The sequence below is a fragment of the Athene cunicularia genome (genome assembly GCF_003259725.1).
Source record: "Athene cunicularia isolate RWA chromosome 24 unlocalized genomic scaffold, athCun1 chr24_part1, whole genome shotgun sequence".
Classification (NCBI taxonomy): domain Eukaryota; kingdom Metazoa; phylum Chordata; class Aves; order Strigiformes; family Strigidae; genus Athene; species Athene cunicularia.
The window spans coordinates 4,035,590-4,058,178 of NW_020799132.1; the positions used below are offsets into that span (position 1 = coordinate 4,035,590).

The following is a 22,589-nucleotide window of genomic DNA, read 5'->3' on the forward strand; positions in this document are numbered from 1 at the left end:
CCTTCTGTGCTCCGAGAAGTCTGTTTAACATCGTAAAATGCTCTCTGCAGTATCAGCACTCTCCAGTGCCTGGCTCGGTGGGGCTCAGAGACCTCACTAGGGCACCACCACAGTACAGACATGAAACATCAGCTCAGCAGGTCTCCCCCCTAATCACCTCAGTCTCTTCTGAGCCACCTGACTAAAGCAAGAAGCATTAGGTCTTAAAAACTGCTCAGCACATGGTCTCATCCGACCGCAGGGGATGGGAATTCCCAGGGGCTAAGCTGGAACCTGCAAACTTCACAGCACCGACTCCTGTTCTGTGGTTTGCACATCAAGAATCAATGTGAAGCAGGTCCCGCGGTCTAGTTATTATCTCCCTCCTTCTCCTCTTCAGCATTATCATTTAATTTCTGACACCTAAGAAGTCAGGTACTGGGAAGAGTGGACTGGGAATGGGTAAGGAGATAGTCTTTGCTCCTCCTGCTCGAAGAAAGTGCATCGTGTATGTGTATGAGGACTGAGACGGAACCTCACCTGTCCTCTGCCTCCTCTATTCATACGCTTGGCCAACATGACTACTGATGTTTTCTGATTGCTCGGGTATCTAAATGGTGGGAGATTTGGGGCTCCCCTTTAGTTAAAGAGTTTTGACCATAATGATTCTCAGACGGGATGTGTTGTCTGAGTACAAAGTGTTTTTTCTCATGATTTTTCCTTTGCCAGCCACCAAAGACTGCTAGCACTTTGCCGTAGCACTTCACCAGAAGCACCTCCTGTGTGGAGGCACACCTCATCCCATTGCCAGGGTTGTGTAGGAGGCCAAGTCTTGGATGCTTGCCTTGAAGACCCTGTTATCCAGATTGATCTTTTCAGGCAGGTATTGTTAGACAGACAGACACACATACACACGAGCATCACCTCATCTCCACAGCGTAGCTCTCCCCCGCGCTGGAGGATAAGTACTGATGTGGGGGTGTATTTCTAAAATTACTCACGATGCAAATCTTACAACTGATCCCCATCTTATCTATTTTGTGTGTATATCTGGTATTTCGAAAGCATACGAAGTAGTGCCAATTTTTTTTTTTTTTCTTAAATGCAGAAGGTGGCAATTTAGACTAGGTATTAGGAAGCATTTCTGTGCAGAAGGGGCTGTTGGGCATTGGAATGGGCTGCCCAGGGCAGGGGGGAGTCCCCATCCCTGGAGGGGTTGAAGAGTCGGGCTGAGCCAGCGCTGAGGGATCTGGTGGAGTTGGGAACGGTCAGGGGGAGGGTCATGGTTGGGCTGGAGGAGCTTCAAGGTCCTTTCCAACCTAGATGATTCTGTGATTCTGTGAACACTGGAGCCTTTCTTTCCATCCTGCTGATGGGGCAGCCTGTCCTGTGCTGTACGTCACTGATCCACTTCAGCTCTTGCTAGCCAGGCAGCTGTCACTAACAGCAGCATCAGCAAGTGTGGCGCATCAGTCGTGGTACCCAGGAAGAGCACCTTGCACCACTGGTACTGCCAAATAATAGCTGCGCTTGCAGCAAGACCCTCTCTCTGCCCTGTCAGAGTGGGCTCTTGGGAGAGGAAGTAAGGCAGAGCTATAAATTAAATGAATGGCAGGTGCTTAGTGTAGATAAGGATCAGTTATAAAATCCCTCTGGTTTTTAGAGTCATTTGTTATGCAGGCTCCTGTGATTATGGTAGAGCATCTATACTGACATGAGCTTCCTTCTTGGTAAATATTTAAGAGCTGCCTTGTTGAAAAGTAGGCAAGAAAGGAGAATGCTAGATACCAGTTTAGAATAATTCTTTGCAGTAAATTTCAGAGGCTAATAGCAAGGCATGTAGGATAAATCGTGTGTGTAAGTGTGCTGCAAGAGGTGGGAGATCCCTTCTGGAGTCCAGAATCCTATTATTCCAAGAGACAAAATCATTTCACTGGGTTTCACAGGAAAAGAAAGCTGCAGCCCTGCTTTTATCCCATCATTGCCTTCTGAAAGCGAACGTGTTCAGGGTGTCACTGCCCGTTTGAGCTGCTGCCCTACCAACCGCAGCCCAAGTCAGCTGCAGGCTTGCCATCACTCATCTGGGAGCCAGGCTTAGAGAGCCTCAGATCAAGGCAAAAAAAGAGAAAATACAGTTTTAAATCGAGGGAGTTGAAAAAACGGAACCCACTTCTCAAAAATATTGAAAAGACAGACATTGTGAGTTCTTGCATTTTCTTCTACGTTTTAAAATTGGAGAGTGTCCTGGGAATATGTTTCAAGGTTCTCTCTGTAGTTAGGCCTTTCTTTAGGCTGGTTCTCAATGGAGCTGAGGCTTACAGGACTGTGTTGCATCCATGTGTGTGTCTGCAAGTCTCTTCAACTTCCTACAATAACTTCTGAACCCACTAGTAGATTTAAACCCAGCATGACAGAAGCGTAGAGCTATCAGGGATGTTTCATGTCTCGCAGCTTCTGTAAAAATAGATTCTTGGATAGCCAGAAGTAACCCCAGGAGTGCACCAGCTGGAAAAGATTGTGAGGTGAGCTTACTTGTTAGTAAGACATCAGAGGATCCTCACAGAAGCAAGCCCTAAGAAATGCTGCAGTCATAAGAAAAGCATCAGCTATCAGAAAGACACGTGCACAAAACGCGGCTTTGTGAGTTCTGGCATTCCCCGGGCTGGTTGTTCAAAGACAGTGAAGGTTCAAAGGCAGCTACCGCACGCTCTACACATTTTTCTGCCGTAGATTCATCGGGGTAGGCAGAGCTTTTGTGCAGACAGTGAAAGCCCGAGTAAGATCAGAGCTGTACAAGGGTTCAGATCTGAAAGTGCCTAAACTACACCAACACAAGCGCTTTTATACTGCTGCGGTTGCAGATATATTGGGAACGTTTTGCCGAAATTACTACCCTGGGAAAGCCAAAAGAGCAGAATATGTGTTTCAACATATGTGTCTGGGGGGATCCCACAGCTACAGGAGCTAAGGCTTCAAAAAAGTCAACAAATATTGGGGGCTCAGGGCCTCCCAGCCGCGGATCTGCAGGCTCCTCTGCGCCCAGTGCTGGCGGCTGCTGCTTCACCTGCGTACGGGCACGTGAGATAACGTAACCTTTCCTCGGTCCTTCCCTGTCCTCTCAACAGACCTGCTTCTGCTAGCCTCCCACTGCTCCTACCTCCCTCAGCAATTTCACAGAACACCCTTGGGAAGCACAAATTCCATGAAATGTGAATTAGCGTGTGCATGCAGGGCTCCTCTATGTCCCCCCGTGTCCCTTTCACCGGTGGCAATGGCATGATGCCAGGCTGCAGCTGAAAACGGACCCTTCTGGGTGAGTTCCCCTTTGCCCTTCTGCAGTTTTAACATTTAATGCTTTATCTCTGCAAAGCACGTTGGCAGACACATTCCTATACAGGGTGCAACTAAAGGGCATGGAGTGAGGCTGAAGTGTGAGTATCAGGGCAAATCCTGCTGGTAGGAGACAGACCTCAGCTCCATGATCTGTTGCTCAACGTTTACTCTTTCCTGCCTTAAGGTTTTGGGATGTTTACTGGTGCTAAGCCCAGTTCTGCACGGATTCCTCTGTGGACAGACTAAACTGCATGGAAATTACTCCATCCTGCAAGACAGATAAGCATGCAGTGTGCTAAACTGCATCGAGACCACGAGGCTTTCAGAAGAGCTCAGCATTAGCCTAATTTTGCTCCCAGTGGTATTGCGTGAGGCAGAATTAGGCTAGAGCTGAGCTTCTGAAAGCTGTACCCTATCTTCCTCTTGCTGTAAGTTGTCTAAAAATAAGGAGTCCAATTAAATCAACAGCAGCCCAAAGTATGAGGGAATGTATAATTAATTAAAAAAATCAAAGTCTGTCTTACAGCACTGATCAGCATTTAGCAATCCTGTCACCAGCTCTTACTTTTTTCATTCTTCCTTTTTAATCAGTGATTATTGTTGTATCTCCTTACATTACGATCACATATTCTGGTAGTTTTTCAATGTGACTGCATTCCCTGGGAGCATTAAACCTCGTCGCAAGAGGAAAATGAGAAACTCCATTGAAAGAGGAAGGGAAAAATCTGTCACCAGCTCCAGCCTTGGTCCTAGCACTGAACCAGAGCCCTGATATCGGTGAAGGATATAAATTTGCTCACTGCGATAGTGAGGGTCTTCATTTGCCACACAGCCCTGATGAGAAACTAAACCCTGAGAGATTAAAAAATTGCAGATCCAAAGTCATCTCCCCTGTAGCTTTGTGGGAAGAGGAGTAAAGGGAGATGTACTACCTCAGAGCTATTGCTTTCCCTTTTGCTATAGTTTTCTTTCTAGCACACCCCACCTCCCACCACCCACCCTGCAAAAAAATGCGTTTTTTTTGTCTACCAAGAGAGGTAAGGTGGCCACCTGTGAGCAGAGGGCTTTGTTACCTCCCAAACAAGTGTTTCGCGCTCCTACTCTTGCAGTGCAGCGTGAAGGGAGCTGGAGAGGATGTGCTCTTCTCAGTTCTCCTGGCAGGAAACCCCAGAAACTGTGCTGGATTCACAGTAAATCTGGAGTGAGTCCATCTGGGTTGCTGGGAGCAGAATCTGGCTTATATTTTGAGTGCCAGCTGTTAGTGGGAAACAGTAAGACAACATGGAAATAGAATCCACATCACCCCATTCTGGTGGTTCTTCGCTGGTCTATGCCTAGATTTCACCACCTTTCCTTTGTCCGATGGAATTTCAAGTTGAATTTCTTTGTGGCAGTAAACGTGGACAGTTAAAAAGACTCATGACATGAGCCCTAAGGAAGGACTTCTACCTCAAGGAAAGGTCGAGGGGGATTTGCTCTATTAAACCAACTGGGGTGGCATCAATTGCTCACTTTGTGGGGAGTTTCAGTGGAGTGAACGCATCTTGTGGTGGTGGCATCCTTCCTTTTAAATAGCTATTTATACTGTAGATACCTGCACCTAGACTTGGCTTTACAGTCAGTGGGGGCCCTCGTAGGGCACGTTTACTTTTGGAAGGGTCGGCATTTAAAATAGGTCAGATGATTCATGCTCTAGAAGTGCCTGTTTCTCCCCATTGCCTGGAAGAAGAGTCAGATGACTAGTCCAGACACGGGCAGCACCTACTGACATCTGAGGCTACGCAAAAGTGCGACTGCCTTCTCTTTTTCTGTGCTTATTCTCTGTCTCTTGGTGCACTCTATCCTCTTCTCCTGTATGTTTAGATCATAAGCTCCCCCCCCCGGCACTGTGAACTCCTGTAATGCGTGACGTCAGCGTGATGGTATCTTTAGATCTTTCAGCAGTACCATCACAAAAATAACAGTACAATACTTTCCAGTTAGTACAGACAGACCAAAAAAAAAAAAACCAACCCAACCCAGTTGTGAGAGACAAACTATTCATAGTGTGGTCTCTCTGCTATCAAAAGAGCTGAGGGGGAAGATCTTTTACCTTAAGCCGTGCAAGCAGCTTTTACGTATGACTCACAGTTTCTTTATCCTCAACTAAATACCCCTTGTATAAGAAGCCTGATAGAAATTATTAATAAAAGATCACCCATCTCTAGGTTTCAGTGAAGCTTAGTAGAAAGTTATACGCCTGCTGTCGATTGGACTGAAAGTTTTTCTTGCAGAGATCTCTGCGATTTCAAAGTGACGGCTTGAGGACTTGGATTCGTTTGCCCAGCGCTGTATTATAGTGGTGTGTCTGTTAAACAGAAGGGATTCTTTTCATTTCAGTTTGAAATATAATTTCAGATCGTTTCCGCACTGTTGATTTGCAATGTCCTTTTTGGATCTCCAGTCACGTACGAAGGAAGAGTTCAGTGCTGCAAACCCAGCTGCCCTGCATGCAAGACTTGTCTGTTTTGCTTAGTGTCTTCCTGAAGGATCACCCCCTCAGACGAGGCCTTCAAATAGATTCAGGATTCCAGGATACAGCCCTTGCTGCCGAGAGATTTAAAAATAAAGATCTCTACCAGTTTTTTATATGTAGGGAAGAGTCATTTCTACTCCTCGGCTGCCTTTGCTGACTGGGCACTCGTTTCCAGCTATAGGCTGCTGAGCTGAACTACACATCTGAAGTTATTTTTGAAATGCATTATTGCCCTGAAGTTGCATCTCTCCCTTTTTGATGCATAATTTAGATTTTAGTCTCTTATAAATTACACGCCTAAGGAACTGCTGATGCTTCTGGGAAAAAAAAACCCAGCAATAATAAAACTGTACAAAGTATTCTTTGTGGAGACTGTTCTGGATATAAACACATTTATACTTCTCTGAGTTTTCCCTATTTTTGTCTCTGGGGTGTTTACATGAACACAGAACGTGTATTGTTTGGTATTTCACCGACACCAGCGAGATCTCACGAATGCCTGCTGCACATCATCCATGTCATGAACTCACAGTTCTCTGTGGTACCCGGATGGATGGATGGATGGACAGATGGATGGATGGATGGACGGACGGATGGACGGACGGATGGATGGAAGGATGGATGGATGGATGGATGGATGGATGGATGGATGGATGGATGGACGGATGGACGGACGGACAGACTATGGGTGAAAGAGAAATTAGAAGCAGCTTTTTTTCTAATGGAGGAGCTTCTTCATTGCAGAAAAGGAAGGCCAAGAAAAACTCATGGAGAAATGACTATTTGGGGGGGAGCTTGAGCAGCCAGATCGAGTGCTGGATTTGGTTCTCTTTTGCTGGTTGATGTTGACAAATCTATTTTTTTTTTCTGTTTTTACACTGTGCCCAAAATAGAGGCAGCGAGGTCTCTAGCCACTGCTGCTATTCTTTAAGCTACCATAGATTTCTTCCAAAATCTGCTGGAGCCCACAGAAGAAAGTCCCTGTGGCTTACAAAAGCCTTTGAGACATCTATAGAAATTGCTCTGACTCTTTCAGGATGGGCAAAAGGATTGTTTTATGTGTGTGCTTCAGTTCAGCATGGCTACACGGAGGGAGGCATCTGCTGCTCTGCCTTTGGTTTCAGCATCTGTAAGACGGAGGGTTTTATAAGCTGTGGGCTGCACAAGGCAGCATGAATTTTGATTATTTGGGAAAAAAAATAAATTTCAAATGTCGGTCATTGAGGTCAGGCATCTCAATAGGAACCTAAACAAAATTGCCTCGACTTTCAAATGTGTTGTTAAAATCTGTGGCTCTGAGGATCAGCAGGCACTCAGTATTATTTTTCTTTGCTTTTGGGTTATTTTGCTTTATATGGATGTTGCTGCTTAACTTAACAAACCCAAGCCGGAATGTCTTTGGCTTTAATATTTCTAATTAAAGGTGTAAGCATTTTGGATAAGATCCCGCAGTATATGAAATGCCACTGCTCCCTACTGAACTTGGCTTAAAATTAGTAATACCAAGTCCAAAGTTAATTAAAATCACAGAAAATAAACCTTCTGCTGAAAAACAACTAGGAGGACTGAAGATTTAGGATGGCTCTGCATTGTACCTGACAGCTAATTGTAACTGAGTTCATCTGTGCTGCTCCTGAGGTTTAAAAAATAAAAATAAAAAATTTTAAAAGTTGCCTGAAAGTATCTGTCGAAGTAAAATGGAGATACAGTGGGGGATGGAAAAAAAAGTCTAAAATGGGATATTTTTCTAAGTATTGGAAGCAATATCAGCAGGTTTTTAAGTATGTAATTGAAGTGACTCAAATGAAATTATGCACTTTAAAAAATCAGCAAAGTGTTGAGGGCATAATAACCTTTGAAGAATTCTAAAAGCCCTTTCAGATTCGTATTATTAGAGTTCCTCAATCCTGTAATTTTCCTTTTTTAATTTTCTTTTTTTTTTTAAATGGCACAGCTCCTAATACCAAGTGATTATTTCAGAACCAGTGAGTTTCATTAGAAAAAGCAAAGGCAATCCATATCCTTCCTGGCTGGGGAGAACAGCTTAAGAAAACAACTTAAGTGTATCCTAAAACCTTAGAGACCATGACGAAAAATATTTCAAGTGTTCATGTTCTGGTTATTAAGCCTCGCTCTCTCGAAGACAGTCTCATTAAACTTCAGTCCTTAGTCATAAGCCCTAAGTTTTGCAGTCCTCTGTGGGAGTAGGTGCAAGATGGAGAGAAAAAGGGCTCATCAACTCCAGTGCTTCCACCCCTCAAACTCTGTGGCACTTCCCCAGAGGAATTAAAAATAGATGGCAGTTTATGGTGAGGATGTGGCTAATTTTCTGTATCCCTCTGTCCCATTAATAGGGAGATCTGCAAGAGAATTTGGGGGGGGGCAATCCACTACCACTTAAAAATCTACTCACTATATCGAAGTCCCCATCATTTCCCTCCTCTCTTCTCTCAAATCAAGGTGGCTTGAATTAATTCAGATATTACTCATACAGAAAAGGCAAAAAAAGTCTGTACTTGCTGAAAAAAAAACCCCTTCTCTGTGAGCATTCTAAAATCCACTGTTGATTTTTTTGTTTGTTTTTATTGCAGTATTTGACACTTGATCTTTGTGATACTAGGAAGTGTTATATTAGATCAGATCAAAGGCCCACGCTGACCATTATTTTTTCCTGTTCCGTGGCCAGCAGCAAGTACTTAAAACTAGTATAAAAGCAGGCACACGGAAGTCATCTTCCTCTGCCCATACCTCTGCGCCTTCCCAGCATTCAGCAACTGGCAGGTTTAAGTATTTCTTGAGCCGTAAAGTGTAGCTGAATGCCTGTGATAGATGATCTCTGAACCCATGTTCCCCCTTCACAACACCCTTCCTCTGTGACTTCCACGCCGCGTGAAAAAGTTCTTCTTGAGCTTCTGTGAAGCCTTTTCCCTCCTGAACCAGCTGTAGGACTCGGGCAGTTGCTTGTGGCCAAAGAAATGTGTCAAATGGTAACTGAGAGCATCAGTATAACACGTTACAGAGCTATGGATTATTAAGACTAGAACACATGAGCCTGGGTAAAAGCCAAACAAGTGACAGCCTCACACCTTGTCCATTTCCATGAGGATTAAGCATTTTATGTCGCCGGAAAAATCAACTTTTTTCCTGTCTGAGAACGACATGTTTGCAAACAGAACATGCATTTTTTCCATCACCGTTGAAAAGAGCTGAAAACGTTCCGATTTTCAAACTCGATTTATTTTTAGGGAGTGGGTTTTCTGATGAAAACAGAAAATTCTGATAAACTCTTCTACTGAATATTTCAGCCTTTCCTTGCCTCCGCAACAGAAATCAGGGTTTGGCAGCGGTTTCTGAAGGGTCACCTGGAGGCAGGTTGATCTTGTTATCCTTTCAGACTCTCTCTGCTGGAAGAAAGGGAACACCACTGAATAAACTCCCTTCTGCCTCTGACCCAAAGATTGCAAACACCCTTCACAAAGGGGCTGGAATTTGCTTCAAAAGGAGTCAAACAATAACCTTTCAATGGATTCCATCACTTCCGGAATAAACAAAACATGATTCCCTTTCAAGCTTATCTGTGTGCCAAGTTCTGTGGTTACAGTACAATAGTTGTATTGTTCTTGTATGCTGCAGGCTAAAATGTATTTTGGTAACTGCTGCTCTTTATAACACAATTGTCTGATGACAGTTATTCTAGCAAACCATTAACTCCTTCAATCTGAGAGGACCTATTTCCAGCAGGCTGGAAAAGCCTCGAGAAGTCGATTTTCCGCGCTGAGCATTGAACAGATCAGAAAGTAACACAAACTCGGGACTCTCGCTGTTAGATAACATGTAAATTACGGTGACTCACAGTGGAAAATCGTAGATAAAAATTACACAAAGACTTATTTAACCACCATCTTATGATTTTTTTTTTTTCCCTGTATATGAATGTGTGAGATAGACTCACACATACTTCAGAATAATGCTACCATTTGTCCATCCCCACGCCCCGCAGCTGTCTTGGAAGATGTGAGATACAGAATAAAAAATGTACATGCATATTCATATTCACCTTACATTCCCCACTGAGGCATGAATGAACCCTGAAACAGTTTTAATCACGGGTACATTTGTGACAAATCTGCTAATTCCCACAGTTACACTCTCATGAAGAAGCTTGCTGGTTTTTGCTAGAGCGCCTGAGTTACTGATGGAATATTCCCATTTTACAGTTTGGAAAACAGGTGTGGCGAAAAAAACCCAGGGAGTTAGTGGGTGATCCTAAGACTGGAGATCGATTCAAGGTTTCCCAAGCTTCCCTCCTTGAACTAAAACTGCAAGAACCATCCAAGCCTACAAAAGCTTGGAAAGAAGGACAGAATAGGCAGAATATCTAGTTCTTCATGGCAGGAAACATTGAGAATGAGTTTTTTGGTGGGTTTTTTTTGTTTTGTTTTTGTTTGGGTGTTTTTTGTTTTGTTTTTTTTTTTTTTTTTCCCCCAGTGTGTGCATTTTTGTAAGTCAAGCTCAGGTCACCATCATGAAAACAATCCAGAAAGAGCCAAATACGTTAACGTGAGTTGGAGACCAATTCCAGCAGTGACTGAGGGTTTAAGGAGAGGAGATAGTCCTTTCTCCTGCATCAGTAAAGCCCATGCTAACATCTTAAACTATGCTTAGGAAACATGCCAGTGAGGAGAGAGAAAACAGCCTGGCAAAAAACAACAAAAAAAGGAGATTTTCATTTCTGAAGGACACAGGTTCATAAGTAAGTGCCAGAAACTGTGGCTGGAGTGGAGAAAGGCTGAAAAAGTGCATTATGTTGTAGAGAAGGAGTTTCCATATTACTCATCCTGCCCATCTCCCAGACAGCACAGAATTGTTCCCGGTAGCATCGTCTCATTTGCTTTCTTCAGCTCAGTAATCAGGGGCTGGAGGAACGAGGCCAGCTGACCTTACAATTAGCAATGTTCTTCCTAATACTCCACCGTAATTTGCCTTTGCTCATTTTCATGCATTAGCCTTTATGAACTTCACGAGGCAACCTTAATTGCATTCCCTGCTGGCTGCTTAAGGAAGGAGTTCTTTTGCACGGATTGAAAGCGGGGTTTGAAGCCGCGGTCCTCAGAGCCAAAGCTCTGGCACTCACATCAAAGGAGCACGGCCACTAACCAGTAACAGCACTGGGCTGTGTTGGTCCTACGTGCCAACCACTTCCCCAGTGCGTGATGCTCCAGTAAGGGCATGCGATTTGCATCCCTGTCACTCAGCCAATGTTCATTTATTCCTTCCATTAACTCCTTGCAGCTTTTCTCTGAATTTCCTTGCTTTGTTGATAGCTCTCCACTGTAGGGACTTCAGCAGAACAAAGTCTGATGGTTTATTTTTATTTCTTCCTGTGCGTTCTGGAGCACCCTGAGGTGGGATGTTTACAGGCAACATGAAGGGTGAGCTTCCCAAATCAACTTTCGTTTTTAAAATCACTTTGCTTTGCAAAGATCTAAAGCACTTAACTACTTCAGCCTCCTCGGAAAACCCCACCCCTGAAAGACATCCTAAGTCAGAGCTCATCTATAATGTCCATGCTGCGCACGCTGGAATGTAGCTCAGTGTGGGGTCAGTAGCTTGCGGGGGGAAATAAACAGCATCACGCATACATGACACGTTAAAAGGGTTTGCTGTTTCTGTCTTTCTAGGAAGCTCTACGAGTAGACAGGGTCCTGCGTTCCCATTTGCCACGCAAAGTCCACCTCTGTGTAGGATGACGAAGTGGGCAGTTCCTCCTGTGCTACAGTCCCCATCTTCCCTCGCGTCCTCCCTGTCCGTATTCACACGATGTTACCTCTCCATTACATAGGTGGAGCTTTTGGTCGTAAAGGGCATCAATATATGTATGAACAGCGCTTGCTAGCTGGTGACCTTGATGTCAGCAGGAGGCTTTTTGGCATGCATTATTGATGCCAATATCATAACAACTACTTGTGCAGAACCAGAATCCTCTTCCCTTGTAGTATACAATGTGAAAGTCTGTACGGGCAGATCAAGTGGCTTCATTTGGATTTGCTGTGTCTAAGCTAGAGCTCCTTAAAACCACTGTCATTTTCCATAGATTTTCTTATTAAGTCGAGAAATTGTCTGCCCTTGAAGTAGTGGTTTTTATAACCAGTCAACAGAGTCTGATTGTGGTCATGCTGTATGGGGACTAGCAGATAGTGGAGAAAGGCAGAAAATATATGCTAGGCTCATTTTAGGTTTGGGGGAAGCAACTTGTAACCAAACGCATGTGAAGAGCCATGTACAGGAATGACATATTCAGCATTCAGGGGTGATGTGTCTGTTCTTGGTGCATGAGTATGTGTAGTTCCTTCTCAATCCGGATCTCAGTCAACTGCAGCTGTATTTTTTGATCCTGTAGGAACTATTCTGATAATATTTTTTTTTTCCGAGAATCATTGCTTTTCATCTTCTAGCATTGCTATTTGCCTGATTCTCTCTGAAATGAAACCCTATTTGTACTAAATCCAGTTGCAAAACTCAAATATTATTTGTTTGCTTAAAAGCAAAAGGTCCAACTGCCTGGTAAAAATTGTTCCTAACAATTTAAATTCCCAACACTTTTTATAAGAGGAAACAGAAGGGAAAGAAATGTGTCAAAATGGATAAGTCAGTATTGAGGTTTTTGTGATTTTCTGCCTGGGTACGGCGGTGATAAGGCCTGTGATAGATGGGGAGAGAATTTGGTATCAAAATTTGGGTTTGTTAAGGAACATGCTCAGGGCTGTAATTCAGGCTTGGGAATTACTTTTTGAGTTTTGGTTGTCGACAGATGAAGTTTCAGGAAGAAAGCCACTAGAACCCCATGAAAATGATACGTCTTAATCCTTAAATACGAAAGTATAGAAACCAAGAGTCTGACAAGCCTTCTGAAATGTGAGAATTCATCCTGGCCTCACATCATGTCACCGATTTTCTATTGGTGCTCTTGTATTGTTGCAAACCGACATCTTCAAGACGCATAAATAGGCCTGAGAAAACTGCAGACTTAGAATAAAGTCTCACAACTCCCCAAAAAAAGTTTGATCAAAGCCAGCTCAATTGTCTGTATCAGACAGAGGAGTTAAAAAGACCAAAAAAAAAAAAAAAAAAAAAAAGGCTAAAGGCTGCTCTAACCACTAAGTATCAACTTCATCGCCCACCCACCTCCCACACACAACTAGAAATAACTTTAAATAATTTATTTAAGTGTGTCTGTATTGCAGTTACATATTTAATGACTTAAAGGGACAGTGTTTCACTTAGGAATAAATTTGAATTTTCCGTAATTTGAAGGTAAGCGTTACCCCTGCACCCTATTTTCTGAGAATTTCACAATGCTTTACAGCACTCGGTGGATTAAACTCTATGCTGCCATCTCAGGTAGCCATTACCCTTATTAACAGAGAGAAAAACATGGCATGAATAGGTTTAGTAGCTAAACTTAGAACACGGTAATTCAGTGAGAGAACAAGGAACAAGCTAATTCCCGTGTCCCGCTCGCCGAACGTTAGAAGACAAAAAAAAAAATAAAAATCTCTCATCTTTCTTCTGCTCCTATTTGTTGCCTCGATAATTGTCTTTTCATGGGGGGGGGGGGGGGGGGGGAGTTTGGCAACCCTCTGCGCAAATCCCAAAAAGAATCGCGGTCTAAAATGAACGGCTATTTATAAATTCATGCAAAGTTCCTCAATCCTATGAAATCCCTCTCTCCTTCACCCAAACGCCACCTCTGCTCTCGCCAGTCCCTCTGTGCCTTCACGCAGACAGAAGTGTCTCTTCTTTCTGCCAGCAGTGAATCCATCTGATGTGTTTATACCACCTGGCTCTTGCTCCCTTCTTCTGCCTCCGGGCTTAGATTAAGACCATTATAAAATAGGTGCTGCCCTTGTCTGTAGGCTGGGATATATTGTGGGTGTCCCCATATGAATATAATTCCCCTCGGGCTTTTGGTCTGGACCTGGCGTGTGACATCTGGGGAGTCTTGCCTTGGTGGGTGCTTCCTTCTTGTAGTTTAATAGGAAATACTCAGAGAACCACTTCCCGTGCTATCGATGGGGTGAGGTGAACGGTGCTGCTCGTTTTGCATTCCTCTGTGCCCTGAAAGACTCGGCAGAGAGCAAACAGCAAGCGGTACAACCCTTTTCTAAACAGAGGGGGAAATCAGGATCTTTAAAGCACCGTTTTCCCCTGTATAAACGCACTGTACAGAAAAGCTAATTATAGCCCCCCAGGCTGACAATTATCAATGACAAACCCCAAACAAACCCAACAGTTTCTCGTTTTCAGGAAATTATAGAAATGTTCTTTTAATGGCACATCACCCGAACTGCATGTCAGCTTTCTTTTCTGCTGATGCCTACCCAGGACAAATCACTGCTTAGAAGGAAAGCAGAAAGCAAGGAGGCAGGCAAACCCTGGCAGCCGTCTGAATCTCAGGCATCTTGCTTTAATTTCCCTTCCTTGGTGGCAGATGGTAGCTTTGCAGGGGTGTTAAATCTGCTCATAACTAACAGGGTGTTGTTTCTTCGAATGCTCCATCTATTTCCACAGGAACAAACCACCAGTTCACAGCGTAACATGGCACAACCCAATAGCCAAAGAATTATGAAGTGACTGGGGGGAAAAAAAAAAAAAAAAAATCACACCACCTACATCCCCCAAACCCCCACCAAATAAAACAGTAATAGCCCAGAGTTGTTTACTATACTTACTCCTGTCCTGTGTATTCTGTTAGTTTAAGAGCTGAACCCGGTGTGCGGTCCCCCAGAGCTTTCACAGCCAGGCTCCTCAGGCATGCTAAAATATGCGGGCGGAGAGAGATGCTTAAACTTCCCTCAGGCCCCGAGCTCCTGTTTGCTCAAAGGATAAGACACAATCCCTGCCCTGAAGTACTCACAGATTCAAGAGAGAAGACAGAGAATGGAGTAAACAGTCTGTCATCCTTGGGACCTCCTAGCATCAAAGAGGGAGCGGGTCGGATGTGTCACACAGGTCTCAGCCCTTGTTTTACTAAGCTTTCCTCTCACAAAGCAGTGTCATTTCTGCAGGAGCACTATCAGTTTGGTTATTCCTCTTCCACATAATCCAGCACAGCCCTTGGCTATATCTAGGAGTGTTTGGCTGCCTGACAAGTCACCAAGTCGGTAAATCCGTAAGGGCTCAAGTTGGTGCAAGGAACTGAAAGCAAATCTTGAACAAGGAGCTGGCAGCACTTTTAGGGACAGGCAGCAGCAGCAGGGTCTTGGTGGGGGCAACTCCTGCCCCTGGAAAGCAGCTTTCACCCAGGACATCCCACTCTGCAGGCACAGGGTGGCCCCCTGACAGCCCTGCAAAACGCTCTGAGGCTTCTGCATAAAAGACTAGAGTGTCAGCGGAATCGTTCTTAATAATAGGTAGAGGGGCTTTACACAGCAAATACTGAGATTTATCACCTCTCGGTACAAACATTCAAAGGAGTGGACTATGTCTTGCTGTAATCTAGTTTTGGCTGCAGGCTGTAACAGAAGCCAACGGTCTAATTTCTCTCCCGTCAGTATTTCCCCCAAATTGTAATACTGTAAACTCTGGCAAGCCCCCACCCCGTCTAAGATGTGTGCAGGATGTGCGACTGTGGCGGGGGCCAAGCGGCGGTTGCAAAAGTTAGTAAGACCCAATACTTGGGTCATTCGCACGCCTTTCAGCTTTGCTCTTAAATTAAAAAGTGACTGGTTTGTGTGTGAGGCTTTTTCCATTCCGTCAGCAGCTGAATCTCCTGTCAACTACAACCGCTGCACCTGCTAAGCGCAGAACCACCAGAGATCACAGCGAAGTAGCCTGCAAACGCTGCTGAGCTTTGAAGTGGCCCATGTTTAGGTTTTTATTTGGCCTTCCTAGGACTGTAGGGAAAAGCTAGGGTTTTCATCCCAGCATCTGGTGTGCATTTGGTTGCAGAATAAAGGTTCATTCATACTACACATGCAGATTTTCAGTCTTCAGTGGTCAAAGTGCTTCTCCTCAAACTCATCCGGGTAGAGTCCTTATCCCGGTAACCCTGCAATTGGCCCTGAACCTTTTGGCCTCTTCTGTTTTGCCAAGGATCATCTTTTACTGGTGACCTCTACCCAGGGAAAAATCCTCTTGCAGTTGAAGTTCTGAAGAAAGCAGTGTAGAAGGGTAGGAGTGCAGCTCGCACGAAGTCGCTGGCGGTCAGAGCACGGCTTCACGCCCTTCGTTGTGCTGAGGGTCTGCGCCCTGCCTGCTGCTCAGCTTTTAGAGCAAGCTCGGTGAACAAGTGTCCAGGACAAATGAACAGACAGAAGAGACCAAATAGAAGTAAGGAGTTTTCCCACCCACTTAGCAGATACACTGACACCTTCTTCTGCTACCAGAAGATAGCCCAGCTGTTTATTAGTCTTAGTCACTTTTAAAATGTAGAGGCTGTGACCTTCCCATTCAGGTCGAAGGAAATCGAATGGCAGGGAGCCCAGTGATTTCACAATTTGGCTCTTGTTCAGATTTGTAGACTACGTTAAGGGCAGAACGTATTCTGAGGTCCTTCCAGTTTCTTGGTCGCGCGGACCTACGCTCACACGGGGGTACTCTCTTCTGGACAAACGGCACAGACCAAAGGGACAGACTTCGCCTCTAACTCTTCCTGTATTGTTTCCCCCCTCGTGTTCAATTAACTGTTATGACCCATCCTGTAATAAGCTTAGCTAAGAATCAAAGGAATTAGGCGCTGAGATTTGCTTCTCTCACATTTTTACATGATTCTGTAAACTGGTTTATAATTCTGTTTATTCCAGAGCTGGCTCAGAGAAGAAACACATGACTGATTTGCCTGATAACGGCTCGCTCCTATTCTTGCTGACTAATTTCTGGGGTGCTCAACCTAGGCTGAGGTCAGAAGACTTTAATACCCAAGTATTACACTGCCCGTGTTGCAGACTGGAGAACAGGGGAATACCGAGCGGCAGGCGGGAGACATGGTTCTCATGCTGAAACTTTAAGCTCTTTTTTTTTTTTTTTATCTGAAAGGGAGAAGGGGGATTTCTCACTTCTACTGAATGCTTTCTGCTTCCCATTAAGAGAGAACGGAGCTAAGTAATAGCCACCACTCTCTGTCTGGACTCTTGCAGTAACCTGCCTCCTCGGTTCTCTCCATTTCCTTCAAAAACCAACAAGACCAGACTCTTCTGCACTGTGTTTGCTATGATCTGATTACCAGGCACAGCTGTGCTCCCATTGATTTTCACGTGGCTTTGCAGTATTGTCTTTGAAATCTCTCCATAATATGCTCGTGGCCTCAGCGTAGTACTTGATGGAGTTACAGCAAGATGCCCAGCCAAGATGAACTATGGATTTATTAACACCCATTGAAGGCCAGGATTAAACTCTATCTGACCCAATCCTTTCTGCGCTGTCAAAACTTACACTAAGATTAATAACTAACTTCTGTCAAATGCATTTAAAAGAACTAAGGCCATGCTTTTTCCCCAGGTCTGTCAATTTTAAAAAAATATACAAGCAGTACCAAATGAGTGGCTGAGGAATAAAGGGCTTAGGTATCTTTGGGGAGAGGGGGAAGGCAGATATTTGCCTTTTTTCTACCAGTAAAATTCAGTCCTCTCCGCTGAATCTTGTTTGCTAAACTCAGGTTTGGATGCTTCCAGGTGCCTTTGAGCCACCTAAAATAAAAGCTCAGGAGGCTTGGGCATCCTCTGCAGGACATTTAGATGGTTATTCAGGCAACCTAAGATCCGAGCTTAAAAGAGTCAAAATCTTTTGTACTTAAAAACATAAGCAAACCCACTCGCGTACTTTTAAGATAATGCATTACCGAGTGGTGGAAATTAGTGGCACATAGTGTTGTGGAGGTTAAAGTAGAAATGCATTAAGGAAAGGAAATCTTAGTTAGGATTGGCTTAATGGTGGCTTTCAAGCATTTTGGGCCAAACGCAAAGTTTGGCACAGGAAATTTCCAAGTTGCTGATTGGCACAGAGTAAGAACAGAAGAACTGCTTAGTGGCACATTAAGTTAAACGAACCTTTCATCTCTGCAAGTCTTATATTTTTACACGTGCGCATGAGAGGAAGAGCAAGCTGCTGTCCTTTATAGCCTGGACAAATTATTTCCGACATCTCCCGTATCGTAGCAGGCCAGGGCGGATCGCCGAGTTCAGCGTGATAACCGCGGTAGAGCCCCACTGGCAGCAGGGGATTTGGACTGCTCATTTATCTCTGTGCAAACGTGATCAGAATTAAGCCCATTCATTTCCTGAAACCACTGGCTCACATCCTGTATGTGCTCAGCCATGCGATGCCGTGCATCTCGTAGATGCAACCACAGAAAACGAGGCCTTGCAAGGCAATATATACACACCGCTTTCCCCAAAGCACTGTTTCATCTCAATAAGGGTCTGAGGGTGATTTGCTGAGTGTCCCGTTCTTTTTAAGCCCTGTCCTATGTACTGTTCGACAGCAGCCTGCTGTTAACCCAGGCCACAACTCGCAAAGCACGGGCGAAATCGTCGTGTAATATGTTGTGCAAACGTTAGATTTTATTAATCGGGCATCAAGTTCCTACGAGCGTGGTCAGGAAGACATACTTCATCAGAACAAATATGTTGTAGGGCGGGTTTGTGTTTCTGGTGCCAGCCCTTGCACGTCATCTGCTCGTGGTCTGAGCGGCTGAAGGCTGCAGACCCTCCGCAATAGTTGGCTGGCTGGTTGGAATGTGCCGTGCAGCTTTTGTAACTGGTGCCTGTCATCAGTCTCCAGGTTCTTTTCCTGGCTTCTAACTGCTAATTCTGAGAGTTTGGTTTGTATTGGAGAGAGAGAGAGGGAGAGAGAGGGAAAAAATAAAAAGGGGAAAACCACACATTGGCCACAAATTGCTGCCTAACTTCATCTGTACATACCCTGCATACCTTATTGTACATATTGTAGGAACATTTGCTTGTGTGTGCATATATAAATATGTGAGTATGCCTGTACATATAGAGTAAGTAGGTATATTGCTGTGTGGTTTTACAGCTACTAGCTCCAAGTCATCTTGGGGATTTTCCGCATTATAGATGTGTTGTATTTGCATGGATATGCAATTGCCTTGAGATGTTTTGGGCGAGCTAGCTAGTTGCAGAGATGGAAGAAGCCCTTTCCTTCCCAGATTCAGAAATACACAGGAGACAAAGTGCCCGTGTGCTGTGTGATGACAAGTTCCCCAGGATGGCAGGAGAGGCAGAGCAGGGAGCAAACCCAGTGCTTGGGTGGAGGAAGAGGCTCCGCTATCTTCTAGATACTCTGGTTTTGTTATAGTTTGTGAAGATTATGGAAATGGATAAAAGTCAGAAGTGCTCCAGGGGCTGCACTGGACTTGGCAAGAAACCAGAAGAAATAAGACTTCTAAAATGTCACAGCAGTTCTAAAACTTGCATGGTTTAGGAGGGGAGAATTATTATTTCTCTCCTCTGAATGTGTTATAAAGAGGGGAGAGGAAGACGTGAAAATCCCGTATTTCAACATTTCTTTTCACCTAAGGTGGGCCAGCAAAACCACCTGTCACCAGAGCAGATTTCTGTAACCAGCGCTAAAACCAGAAATAGCTACTGGTGGCAGATTTACAGCTCCAGATTTCTGACCTTTGCTTCCTGCCCAGAGCAAGGACAGTTGTGTGCTGCGCTCTGTCCTACACACTCCTGGGAGAGGGAAGAGATGGAAAGGAAGCCAGGTTCTCTGTTTCTGGGACATGTTTGGTGCTGTGAGCTAGGGCATCACGGGAATATGAGATTCTGCAAAAGCAGAGACCCTGAGGAGGGGAAAAAACCATGCACGACAGCCCTGGCAAAAGCTGCCGGTGGAGCGTGCCTGGAAAGTGTTGGCGCGATGGGGAGGAAAGGTTTGCCACATGTTGACACTAATGCTGACGGAGTTCTGTGGGGAGGGATGGGGTCTGCAGCTGGATGGGGGGTGACAGTGGCTACGGCCCTCTCCACGTCTGCTGCTCTTGTTTCCCCAGTCGTCGCTCGCAGAGACAAAGCTCTGCAAACACGTCAGCTGGCACCAAAAGCCCGGAGGGGACCAAAATGGCACAGAGCTGGATGCTCACAGTGACTCAGAAACCTCCTAAAAGTCAGAGCTGCGAAGCTACTTCAGGGCTTTCTGAAAACTTTAACCAGTACGGGTGAAGCACACTGCCCTCTGAAGCCCACAGGGTTGGGTTTCCCGCTGCCATTTGCTCGATGCAGCCATTTTTGAACACGTGCAACGTGGGAAGATGACTCCTATTCTGACAGGCTGCCCGCTGCGCTTAGCTTGCACCGGGAGGGAGAGAGCAAAATATTTCTCTACATCAGTCCATCCCATTCACTGAAATCAATGGGATGTAAACATGTGTTTAGGCCTCTCTTGAATGGGAACCTAAATGTCCTTCTCTGCATGTCTTAATAGATCCCATTCAGCCGTCAGCATAGAAGATTCATTGTCACCAGTTATTGCAAACATTTACACGTTCTCTTCTCAGCCTGGTCTTCTGACCAGCTGAAGCCATGCCAATCTCGCGGGCCAGGCTAATCACATTTCCTGGCTGAAGCTGGTTTATAGATGACTTGGATATCACTAGCACACAAGTGAGGGAGGAAAATCAATCTTTACAACCCGATTCAAAGGCTGCTGAATCCGAGGGAATGATTCCTCTTCAAGCCAGCATGCTCTGAATGAGGCTAGACAAAAGAAAGCTTTGATAGCGATTGATTTTTTGAGGCAAAGGAGCTGCGTCTTTTGCTAGGTTTGAAAATGAGTTGTTTAAACGTAAAGGCAAAAATCCATGCTGGCTTGGGAAAGGTGATTGTGGCTGTGCAGAGGTCGCAATGATGAGACGCAGGCAGGCTGCAGCCTCTAATGAAGAGAATTGAGAGGGGCTGTGCTGGATATACAGAAGTACTCTACTGTGAGAAATGAGACGGTGAGAACTGATAATGAGAATGAAGAACTTCCTTTGATTATTGCTTCTCATTTCCTATAATGCAATCTACATCTTTAAAGAAAGCTCTTCTGTTAGATGTTAGATCCCCTTGCCTCCTCCGTGTGGTTAGAAGATTTAAGCACTAGTATTGAAAAAGAAAGGTTAACCTGAATAAGGTAGAATATAAGTCTCTTTTTCTTCCGATTTATACGCTGAATTAATGCAATGTAACGCCACAGGTATGAGTGGAGCCATTTCAGCTGTACAGCAAAACCTGGCAGGCAGGAAAGTGCAGAATGGTACATGGTAGCAGCCAAGAAGATGGTGCTGAGGGATTTGCGGAGAATGAACCGAACGCATCTTGGGTTGGTCCTGGATTTCACATGAGGACCGGGGCAGGTCTGTACCTGCGGTTTCTTTTAAAAAAAGATAGTTGGAACCAAGATGGAATTGGTGCGTGCCTAAATGCTTTTAAAAATCTAGCCCCAAATCACCTTTGAAAACAGCTATTGAACCTGTAGATTACGTTAGACGTGTCATACCAGGTCGTATATGCAAATTGGACCGGTGGTTTGGCTTCGGACAAATTACACAGACTTGTTTTTTCAAAAGCAGGTGCTGATTTTGAATGCTTCCATTTCAGTTGCGCAAGAATTTTCAAAGATGGTGAGCGTGATGCATCTGGTGTTGGATGTGTGAGGGCTCACACATGCCTGTTGCTACATGTTTCAAACCAAAAAATTGAAAGCCAGTTTCGAAAACAGAAGCTTAATCCTTCTGTACTTGCAGTTTCCGTATCTGTGAAATGGGGATGGCGATAATGCTTATCACCCTGCTGATGGCAAAGCAAGCTGCTGGAAATTTCTCTGCCTTCCTGACATTGCAGTGGGTGGCAGAACATTCACAGTTGGTACGGGGCAATGTCTGCACTCGAAACCCTGTTGCTTTGGAAGTAGCAGACCAGGAACACGGGCAACAGCATGGGCAGTGGGCACGTCAGTAATTAGAGGCAAATAATGGAATTGCACATTTCAGAGCAAACAGGATGCACACGTGCACGTAAGAGAAAAAGCCTTCTTGATTAACACCCAAGAGGAAATGAAATTAGAGACACTAATCCAGATAACCACATCGAGCAGTTCTAATGCGGGATGGCAGTTAGCTCATGGTAACAGCAACAGCAAAGTGCTACCAGCCAAACCCCACCCTGCGCCGCAATATTGAAACCCAAAATTGTTTCAGAGGCCACCAGCCAGCCGTGCATTTACGCACCTGAGTAACCTCGGTTGAAACCAATGGAACTATTCGTGTGTTTGAACTTGAGCACCGCGTTTGAATCCTTTGCCAGACTGGCACCTAAATTCATCCCGTTCTCCTCCTTGAACGCAGGGCCCGGCGGGGGAGCCTGTGGAAACCTGCGTGGCTCCTCGGAGCGCGCCGTTCAAAGGATGGCGTCCCCGCTGCCTGGCGTGCTGCTGCAAAGCTCAGCTTTGCCTTAAACTTCAAAAGCCTCAAGGCTGTTTGTACACTAGGCAGACCTTAAACTACTCTGCCCGAGACCTTGGAGGGTGTAGATGGGATGCTGCTAGGATTCGCTGATTGTTTTCACACAGACCACCGATAACAGTAACAAAAAAGCCGTAGTTTTCAGGAATTTTCATTCCTGTCTCTCCTTTGACGCGTACCTTGAAGCAAAGGGACAATTATCTAGTCACAACATTCAATTCCATTTGCATAATCTCATCTGAATTGTTCAACTGCTCCAACTACTTTTGTGATTAGAAAGAGACTCCACAAATA

General features: G+C 44.8%; 1 protein-coding gene across 1 annotated transcript in view; it reads right to left on the reverse strand.

The window, feature by feature from the left end:
• Positions 1-22,155, reverse strand: part of UBASH3B (ubiquitin associated and SH3 domain containing B) — a 60,326-nt gene extending 38,171 nt beyond the window's left edge. The window contains exon 1 of the mRNA XM_026863580.1: positions 22,062-22,155. Within this exon, the coding sequence (XP_026719381.1) occupies positions 22,062-22,155 (94 nt within the window). The remainder of the gene's footprint in view (positions 1-22,061) is intronic.
• Between the last annotated feature and the right edge of the window lie 434 nt (positions 22,156-22,589).